This window comes from Neophocaena asiaeorientalis, unplaced genomic scaffold, assembly GCF_003031525.2.
Source record: "Neophocaena asiaeorientalis asiaeorientalis breed wild unplaced genomic scaffold, Neophocaena_asiaeorientalis_V1.1 scaffold308, whole genome shotgun sequence".
Classification (NCBI taxonomy): Eukaryota; Metazoa; Chordata; class Mammalia; order Artiodactyla; family Phocoenidae; genus Neophocaena; species Neophocaena asiaeorientalis.
Genome location: NW_020172768.1, coordinates 3,030,229 through 3,040,821, shown reverse-complemented (window position 1 = coordinate 3,040,821; position 10,593 = coordinate 3,030,229). Strand labels below are relative to the sequence as shown.

General features: G+C 52.1%; 1 protein-coding gene across 1 annotated transcript in view; it reads left to right on the top strand.

Moving 5' to 3' along the window:
• The window catches only part of KIRREL3 (kirre like nephrin family adhesion molecule 3), a 119,382-nt gene that overhangs the window by 30,646 nt on the left and 78,143 nt on the right, over nt 1-10,593 (top strand). The window contains exons 4-5 of the mRNA XM_024740765.1: nt 2,029-2,046; nt 4,693-4,842. Of these exons, the coding sequence (XP_024596533.1) occupies nt 2,029-2,046; nt 4,693-4,842 (168 nt within the window). The remainder of the gene's footprint in view (nt 1-2,028; nt 2,047-4,692; nt 4,843-10,593) is intronic.

Here is a 10,593-nt window from a genome sequence, read left to right as displayed (position 1 = left end):
CATTTGGGGATCAAATCTCAGCTTTCATTGCAGATCCCACAGGCAGAGGCAGGCGAGGCAGGCCCTGGGTCCAGGATGCATGGGACTTTGAGGGCCCCTCTGACTCCTGGTGATGAATTATGAGTAAACCCTCAATTCGGGCGGTCCGTCCTAAACTAACACAGTGTTGCCCTGGAGGGTCCATTGCAAAGTCAAACTTGACTCACATGAGGTCAGCTTTCCAGAAGTAAGTGTTCCTTCTCCTGGTCCGACATGTGTTCCCCACTTAATCACAAGTTAAGTGTTGTTCTTGCCTCCTTCCAACCATTAAAGGGAGCCAAGTAGATTGAAAACGCGAAGAAACCTGGTTGAGTTTAGGGGTCACCATGCGATGGGGAGAAAAGAAAACCAGTGTTTAAAATAAATTCCAAGCCTCGTTCAGCCCACCACGCAGGCTGGTATTCAGCAAAGATGCGCTGGTGGGCTCCCATGGCTGTTGATGGCTGACGTCTGTGCTGTCTGATTGGTGCCCACGCCCCATCACCTGTTAACTATTGTAAATGTCAACCCTTAAGCCCACACAGACGTTTTTCCAATCCATCCTCTCCTCCGGGAGAAAAAAGAATGAAATCATCCTCCTGGTCACTCGCCCATCAGCCACTATTCTTCTCCCCTGAGGAGGGTAGCCGTGTGGCTCTTTGCTAACTTAGCATAAACTGTAAAATGCAGAACGAGGAATGTGGGCATCCCTGTGGTTGGGGCGTGTCTGGGGGTGGAGAAGGAGAGAAGAATATGTGTTCAACTGAGGAGCGGCTTGGCCTCTCTCGTGGTGTTCGGCTGCAGGAAAATAAAAATCGAAGTGCACTCGGGAACGTGACGGCTGGGAAGCTAATACTTTAAAATGTGAGTTATGTCTTGCCAAAAATGTGTATTGAAACATTATAGCGACGGTCAATAGTATCACGGGGTTTGAGTGCTGCCGCCCAGCTGAGCATGGATAAAATACACGATCACATCTCCAAAATATACTGTGCTGCTATAAAATCTAAGTATTGTGGGAACCAGCCAGTTTCAGGGACTCTGAACCCCCTTACCGCAGAGGAACTGGGGGAGTAACACGATCTCCCCAAACCGAGTCCTTCACGCTCCACGAGGCTCTGAGCTGGCCCAGCACTGCTGCTGGTTAAGGAAGCTCTCTGGGTTCCCGGTCAGTGGCTTTCGGATTCCATCAGGGACTGGGGTCTTGTTGGGTCGGTGAAGAGGAAGCCCCAGGTCACCATGGATGGTTCATAGAGGGGTCATCGCTGCATGGATAACTGACCCTCTGGCATCCACTTCCATGAATGGCTTTCCGGGATCCGGCAGTGGGTCCTGCTAAGTGCTGGAGGGCAATGGGATCTGATGAACTGGGATCCGTTTCCTCTCCAACTTGACTCCATTGACAGAAAGAAGGTCAGCCCTCTCCTTGCAGAGCCAATAAACTCAAACTCTTGGTAACGTGTTTTCTCTGTATTTGATCCCTTGTCCCAAAATAGCATGACAATAATGACAAATGTATGCTCAGTAAACACTGTTTGCTTGCCTGATAAGAAAGTGAGTGTAATAGATCTCAATTCAGTTCAGGAAGTACTTGCCGAGCACCTAACACTGTGGGGGAACTGGGGCCCGTGTTATGGGGTTTCAGCCTGCCACAGCTCTGCCCGCTTCTATTTTAAATGTGTAGCCCCATCCAGCCTACCAGAAATGATGCCTTAACTGAAGACCTTACTATCTTTCTGGTCACCAAAGCTGGAAAAAAACAGTCGAAGGAAGTGATTTATAAATACACTCCCTCATACTGATGGAACATTTTTCTTCTAAGAGGCTCAAATATTTCTCAGACATTATCTCATAAATCTACAATCATCCACGGGTAGAAAAAGAAGGCTTTTCCCCTTTATTTGGCAGGTAAATAAAATCACAGCTGAGAAAGAAATTGATTCAAACAAACACCCAATCCCAATGCATGGGACCCTGGCTCCTAACCCCAAAAGCCCTTAGACCCTCCTCAAAACAGGGACCTCTCTGGCTACCCTATGTCATTGTTATGTTCATTTAAACTAGCATTTATAGACTACTTACTGAATGCCAGGTACTTTACCTAGATTATCCTATCTGATCTTCACCATAGCTCTGTGAGGTACTAGCACCGTCCCTACTTTACTGACAAGGAAATGGAAAGGCAAAGGAGTTAAAGTAACTTACCCAAGACAACAGAGCTAGGCAGTGACAGAGCTGACATTGGAACCCAGGCAATTTGTCTGTAGAACCCAGACTTCCAATAACTTTGCCTCCCCTGGGAGTAGCAAGAGAGAGTATTGATGCTGTGGAAGGAGCTAGAACTCCCTCAGAATCTGTGCTTCTGGGCCTGTGCTTTGCGAAGATACTGCCAGTCTTTGGGATAGCATCACGGCTCGCTGCCTAATTATGCAAATACAAACAAACCCATCACTGATGTTTTCAGCAGCTTATGAGAGCGGAAGCCTGCTGTTGACAGCTTGCAAGTCAACAAAAACACAAGCTCCGGCCAAGACGCCTGCAGGAGACCAGGGGCTAATCACAGGACAGTGGGATCCAGAGGCTGGGCTGGAGGGCCTGGGGCAGTGAGCCAGCTACGTTGAGGACAGCCGCAGCACGCTGAGAGCTGGACTAGGAGGACCCACTTCCAGCCCCTCACCCGGCCCCAGGGAGAGCCAGCTTAACTTACCCGGGCTCCTTCCCAAAGCCCAGCAGAGGGCAGGCAGGGCGGGCAGGGGGGCGGCCGGGCTCTTGTGGGTACAGCTGCTGGCCTTGTAGCATCTCCAGCCAGGCCTGAACAGCTGTGGAAGGGCAAGACCACTTGATGGCATGGTGGGGACAATGCTAGCACAGGATGCACCTCAAAAGCATACTGGGGAGTCTGGTGGAGGATCACAGCTACCTCCACTGACCAGAAATGGGTGCTGCTTAACAGCCCACCCCCAGGGAGCCCTGCCCCACCTCTGGAAGACCCTTAGGTTATGGGGGGGTAAAAGGGGCCTAAGAGCACCAACACTTCATCCAGGGTAGAAATCTCCTCTGCAGTGTTCCTTACAGGCAACCATCCCATGTATGCTTGAATACAGCCAGTGACAGGGACCTCACTACCACCTCTGGCAGCCCAGATCTTTGTTGGACACCAGTAAATTGTTAACAATAGTCTAAAGTATTTCCCCATGTTCATCCTGACCCTTGGTCCTAATGCCGTCCTTGGGAGCTACATGAACACATCTAACCCCCACTAAGAGACTTGGAAATATTTGAAGAGAGCTATGGCACATCCCTCTGTCTCTGCTTCTGTCTCTTGAGCACTAGTCTTCTCTTTAAAAGGCCAAATGTGGGCTTCCCTGGTGGCGCCCTGGTTGAGAGTCCGCCTGCCAATGCAGGGGACAAGGGTTCGTGCCCCGGTCCGGGAGGATCCCAAATGCTGTGGAGCGGCTGGGCCCGTGAGCCATGGTCGCTGAGCCTGCACGTCCAGAGACTGTGCTCTGCAACAGGTGAGGCCACAACAGCGAGGGGCCCACGTACCGCCAAAAAAAAAAAAAAGGCCGAATGTGCCCAATTCCGTCCTCCTATGGCACGTTTCTGAGAACTCACTCTGCCCTAGCGAAAGCCCTTCAGAAAGAGGAGCAGTTTGGGGCTGCTGGAGGCTGGATGGGCCTCTGAGGGGAGGAAGGACCCTGTAAGGCACTGGTGGGGGGAAAGCAGAGCTCTGGGAAGAGGACTGATGGAAAACAGGTCCTGCTGGGAGAAACTAAGGAGGTCGAGGGTCCAAGACCCGAGAGAGAGAGGCTCTGCCCGTCCCGGCAGCCACGACTCGTGTTGGCATTTATATGCAACCCACAGAGCATCAGGAAAGCTGCTTAATGATTTATCATTCTCAAGCTTTTATTTATCTGTTATTCATTGCCCATGGTGTAAGAGGCCCCAAATTTCTAAGTATCCCGAGCACCTCCTAAGTGTTTAATCAGGCCCTGGGGTTCAGGGGGTCGTAGTAGGAATGACCAGAAAAGAGCCACTTACAGTTCCAAGCGACCAGAGTTTCCTGGGAACTGGTGTGTGGGCCTCGGTCTCTACTTCCTGTCCATCCTGAAACTAAAGTTTTCCCCAAAGTGACTCCTGATCCTTTTCCAAGTTTTTTTTTCTTCTTCTCTCTCCTTCTGACTCTGTCTTCTCGGTTTGCACATCTCAGCCTGAGTCTCTCTGTCTCTCTGTGTGTCTGCTTATTAGGAGGTTGCATGCCTGCTTTGCAAACCACAGTGCCCAGTGCGCGGCTTTCCAGGGTGACAGCCCACTGTGTCTGTCCACATTTAGCACCCCTATCTCTGCTGTCTCCTTCCCACTCAATAATAGCTTCCCCAACATTCCTAAACTTAAAACCTACAGTATCCTTTTATACACACACACACACACACACACACACACACACACACACACACACACACACACGCTGCCCCAGCCCCCTGGGGAAACTCTCTTTTGTGCTCCTTATACTGAGGTCAGGGCCCTATGCAGTCACCTCCTGCTCTGCCAGGCCCTAGGACCAGCCCCGGCTCGGGTGTCCCCCCCGTCCCCTGCTGTGCCTGTCTGTCATGCCCGGCTCTCCGCCCCCGCCCCAGCCCTCCTGATATGCTGATATGCCTGCCGTCTCCACAGGTTACCCACAGTACCTGGTGGTAGGGAACCACCTGTCAGGGGAACATCACCTGAAGATCCTGCGGGCAGAGCTGCAAGACGATGCTGTGTACGAGTGCCAGGCCATCCAGGCCGCCATCCGGTCCCGCCCCGCACGCCTCACCGTCCTAGGTAAGAACCGTCCGCACGCTGGGCTGACGATGCTATGGGAAGCACCCTGGGCTCGGCTCCACAAGCCAGGGGCCAGACTGGAGGGGCCTCCCCACTGGACAAAGCCCCCCGGCATTGTCCTACAGGGCTCTGACCACGCTGCCCCACTGTGTCAGTCCCTCCCCACCCAAAGGGGGAAAATGAAAGTTCCTGCCCTGGACATCAGAAGGCCAGCACCAGCTGACCTCTGACTTTGCCCAACCCCAGCATGTTTGACTGCCACTTAGGGAGTTAAAAAGGGCTCCTGGGTGCTTATTTATTGAATCAGGAAGCATGTTCTGCACACGTGATCCATGTGAGGTCCTGTGCTCGGTGACGGAGATCCAGAGAAGAAGGGGACACATCCTCGAGTCCCTTCTTTCTGAATTGCCCTCCCCTGGTGCTGACAAAGCCCCATCTAAAACCCTCCCCTGTCAGACTCAGCATGGAGCTCAGTTCTCTCCATGATTTCAGCATCCATGGGGACCACCCCGACCCTGCTCCTTCCCACCTTTGCTGCTCCCTGGGAATCCTGGCTGTCCGGTGGGGGACCGGGCTGCCTACGTCATCCCCAGGAAGGGTCATTTCAGGTTCTTATGCTAAATCACACCTTTACCCCTTGGTCGTTCTCCATCTTGGCTTCCCAGGAGCCCAGCATCCCTGGGACATCCTCCTGAAGAGGTCCCCACTCCTTGACTCGGGCACGCCTGCCTGAGACCAGGGAACGGGCTCATCTACCTCTCCAGCTGCGTCGTCCCAGTTTAGAGTTCAGCCCCTGTCAACTGCCTCCTCCGGCCAGGTGTTAGCCAGGAGGCAGGCCCTCTGGGAACCACGCCGGCACATAAGTAATAATAGCTCACGTTTGCATAGCGCTGCACAGCAGGCCTCTCAGCACCTCCACTTATGTTACCGCGCCTGTTCCGACGCCAGCCTGCGGGACGGGGACTGTGGCCCCCGGGGGAGGGTCTGAAGCTCAGAGAAGCAAAGGACACGCATGGGGGATGGCACACAGGCAGCCAGAAGAGGGAAGTCCCTCCCACCCCCGCCTCCTGCAGCTGCTGTGAAGTTTGACAACAGGGTCGGCAGCTGGGGCGCTGCCTCCTTGCCGCTGGCTGCTCAGAGATGAAATATTTACGAGGGTGTCAGGTTATCTTCAGATCTACACGGCCAGCACACGGGGTAGACTGTCTCAAGCACAGCAGCAGACTGACCCTGGAGGACCACTCACCCAGCTCAGAGCTTGGCTTCTTGAGACGGGAAGGAGGAACTGGGGGCCAACCTCAGAAACCCCCTCCCACCTCTCAGTTTCCCCCCACCTGCGATGGAAGGAATGAGAAAAATAAACCTGCTCTGGAGGGTCAGCAAGTCTGGGATTGACCAGGAAGTGGGCCTCCTGTGTTAGAGGGAGAGGCTGCCACCTTCATCTCTCCTGAGATGTGGCTAAAATGGGACCCGGTCTGTAATCGCTGTGGGGATTGAGGGAGGAGAGAGGAGGATTTAGTGCCTAATATATTTTCTGATCCTTAAGGATTGCAAAAGGCCATATAGATTTGCTAAGTGGAATTGTAGGATCTTCATCTCCAGAGGTTATTTAGCACCACCCCTTCCCTTGTGCCCCTTCTAGAGGGTCCCAGAGATGCTAAAATGAGAGGAACCTGAGCAGCGCCCACTCCTGATTTCACGCAGGACGGAAAACAGATGGGGACTCCTCTGGTTCTTAAGTTCACATCCTGGTATCAGAGCTTCAACCTGGTCATACCCAGCCAGTCACAGCCTCCTTTCCTCTCTACTATCTCAGTTAGGTGACAAAGTCTACATTATCCCAAATGTTTTACAGATAAGGAAGTTGAGGCTCAGAGAGGCAAAGGCTCTCATGGGAGGTCACACAGCTTAATTATCCCTCAAAATAGACCCCAGATTTTCCAACTCCAAACCACTTATGTTACCTCGCCTGTTCCGATGCCAGCCTGTGGGATGGGGATTGTGGCCCCCAAATGATGGTCTGAGGCTCAGAGAAGCAAAGGGTGCTCTCTGCCCGGTCTCCACATCCCTAAATGCCCTGAGGATTGCCTTTGTCTGGCCGGTTAAGAGCCAGGCTTCTGAGAGCAGGGCCTCTGGTTCTGATCTGAACAGACTTAATTTTGTCTTGGGTCACATCTAAAAGGCATTCACTCCCCCGTCTCCCTCTCCAGAGGCCTGACCTGGCACAGGCTTCTGGCGGTTTGGGGTGGGAAATGTTTCACAAGTCTGGAGATCAGTTGAAGAGGGGGGAGGCAGAGTTTCCAGGAGACCCTAGCAGGATGGCCTGGGTAGAATTCCTGAGGCCAGAAAGGGAGACTGAGCTGGCATTTGTCCATCAGCCTTTCGTAAGGTCTCCACAAAAACCACTCCTCAAGCTTCCCCAGGCTCTGCTACATTCCCCCCTGACTCCTCAAGGCTACCCTAAGTCCCTACCCCTGAGTAGTCCTGTGGGTCCCAGCCCTGGCCTGGCCCTGCAGGACTCTAGCTGAGTTTCTCCATGGTATACAGCCCCACCTACTGCCCTGGAGGGAGGCCCTACAGGCAGAAGCTGACCCAGCCTTCTGGAAAGGGAGCCTGGTCTATTCATGGCGGTGGATAGACAGGGCTTCTCCTGTCCCAGCAGAGAGAGGGCTGTTTCTACCCTGGGCAGCCAGCTTCCCAGCCAAGATCCCATCTGCTTGGCCGTGACATCTCAGCCTGGAAAAAATGTCCCAGCCATATCCCCAAGGGGGGCGCTGCTTTCCCTATGTTCCAGGAATGAGAGAGCTTTCTTAATTTAGTCCGTATTTGGCCTGAGATAGATGTTTAATTAAATAAAGTAAGAGCCTGATTAGAACCTGCAGAAGTTGTAAGAGCAGAATCGGATGGTATTCCAGCAAAATTGCAAAGCAAACACTTTGGCTGGAACAGAGGGAGACCCCCAGGGGTCTTCCATCAAAGCACCAAGTGAGAAGGGCAAATACGAGAGATTATGTAGCCAACAGATGTACACTGTTAAAATATGCAACTGCCGGTAGCCTGCTTAGAGGAGCCAGAGGGCCCAGCTCAGAGGCTGCCTTGCTCCAGGGAGGGCACGGGGACCCGGGCCGGCCGCCAAGCCGAGAGTCACAGACACATTAATTAGCCTTGTGTTCCCAGCTCTCAGATGCAATCAGGCAAGGAGCAACTGTGGGCTGAGCATTTGCTACCTCAGGGAGACAGAGGGAAGGAGCCAGGGGACAGAGAGGCAAAAGGGGAAGGGGCAGACCCTGTGAAGTTGAGCGAGGCAAGGACTGGGTGCCCTTCCACCCCACAGAACACCTCTGGAATCGTGATGTCAGGGGCAGAGCCACAGGCTTGGAGGCAGCAGTCATGGTCCTGCCATTAACCAGCTGTGTGACCTTGTTACTCAGCCTCTCTGGGTCCCAGTGTCCTCATCTGTAAAATAAAGGTGGTGATAACTAAGATGACCTATTACTATGAAGAACCATCCAGCTCCCAGAAAGCAACGACTTCTACAACAAGGAGCCCAACTTGCTCTACCAGCTATTTTAGGAAAATCCCCCACTGGAACCCGAATTCATGTGGTGCCTGAGTCATAGACAGTAACTGATGAGGGTATTTTAGGCAACATCCCACTTTGAGGCTATAGAAAGGACCTTTCAAAGTCCTGCCCAGCGCTGGGATTCTGGCTGTACACCTTAGCCCCAGAGCCCACCTCCACATCCAGCCTCCATGCACACCCAGCCAGCTCTGCAGGGACGCTGCCCAGGACCCCCAGCGTGTGTGCAGAGCTGTGGTGCAAGGGGTAGAGGCTGCGTCGAGAACCAGAATACCTGCCTGCCGCTTACTCACTGTGTGACCTTGGGCAAGGTCCTCCGAGTTCCCTCTGGGCCTCTGGTTCAACTCTATAACCAGTACTTAGTACAGGGTAGATACTCAGTAACGTTGGGGATTTTTAAGGAATGAGTGAATGAACGAATGAGTGATTGAATGAATGGTTGGAGTTTCTGGTTCTTCATCTATAAAATGGGGATAATAAAAACACCAATCTCCGAGAATTGTTGCAAGCATGAAACTAACACACATGCCACTAAGTGGCATGCACTTTCAAGTTACACACCCATGCACGCTGCTGCTTCTCCCACCTGCCGGAACCCCTGAGTTGAAAAATACCACAACGGTTCCAGGGCCAGAGCTGTAAGGGCGATATTGCATGATGTGATCCTTCTAACTTCCTGAAAACCCGGAAGGCAGGGATTTGGGGGACCCAGAGCAGGAAGACACGAGAACCAAGGATTTGATCGACACATATTATGTGCCACGCACTCGAGATTCATTAGTAAATGAGAGAGAAAAGCACCCCTGCCCCGGTGGAGCTCGTGTTCTAGCAGAGAGAGAGAGACAGTCGATACGTAATAAACATTAAGCAAGTACATTGTGTAGCTGTGTAGGATATCAGATGGTAACAAGTGCTATGAAAATGAGAAAGCAGAGCAGAGTGAGGGGGATTGGAAGTGGGGGGGGGAAGGATAGTGGATGTCAGATTAATTATTAAAAAGGGGATTTTCCCAGTATTCCTATCCTATTTCCCTCTTCTTCCTGGTCCGTTCTAATATTAACTCAGCTGTCTTGTGGCTCCCATTAGAAATAAAGCTTCTTACAACCTAAGTGTCCATCGACAGATGAATGGATAAAGAAGATGTGGCACATATATACAATGGAATATTACTCAGCCATAAAAAGAAATGAAATTGGGTTATTTGTAGTGAGGTGCATGGACCTAGAGTCTGTCATACAGAGTGAAGTAAGTCAGAAAGAGAAAAATAAATACCGTATGCTAACACGTATACATGGAATCTAAAAAAAAAAAAAGAAAGAAAGCTTCCTAAATCAACATGAATTATTTAACTCTGATGGAGAGTAAGTCAGTTTAAATGAAGAAGCCATCTTTAAAATGATGTCAAACCCCAAATACTTTGGGGCAAACGAATAAGGTCCAAATGTGTCTTCACTTTGTGCATTTTTCAAAGCCACAAGTGCTGTCTGCAACTCTTTCAGCAGGGGAGCTGCAGGGCAAGGTCTCTAAGTCCACACTGCTGGCAGCATCCCCCAATTCCCAATCCCCTAACCTTCTGGGTAGATGGGCGCAGAGAGAGATGGTACATAACTCAGGTCCTGCAGCAAGGGAAGGCAGAGCTGAAACAGAGCCCAAGAGCCCTGGCTTCTAAATTCATTCTTCCAGAAGTTGGTGGTGAGAAAGCCACCCGGTCACACTTTCAGTAGGGGATAGTCTGAGTGGCTCTTCACGGGTGAGGAAGCATCTCCACAGAACAAAGCCCAAGCTCCCTCCGTGGCACGCAGGCCCTCTGAGGCCTCCCATCGGCTTGCTCTCCAGCCCCTGCTCCAGGATAATGACCAGCTCACAGCGGCCTCCACTCACCACACTCCTCTCCTCCACTTACATGTGCTTCTGCCTAGAGTGCACTTCCCACCTTTCTTCCCTTAGCTAACTCTTGCTCACCTAACAGGATTCATCTTAGATACCACCTCCTCCAGGAAGCCCTCCCTGAACCCCATGTGGCCCGGCCATCCCGCTCTGCACTCCTTAGCCGTCCATCCCCACCTCAATCACAACGCTCGGCACATTACATTGAAAGTCACTGTTCACACGTCTGTCTCCCCCACTGAGTGTCTAGGAGGCAGTGAGCAGCCCTCACGCCAGCACAGCTC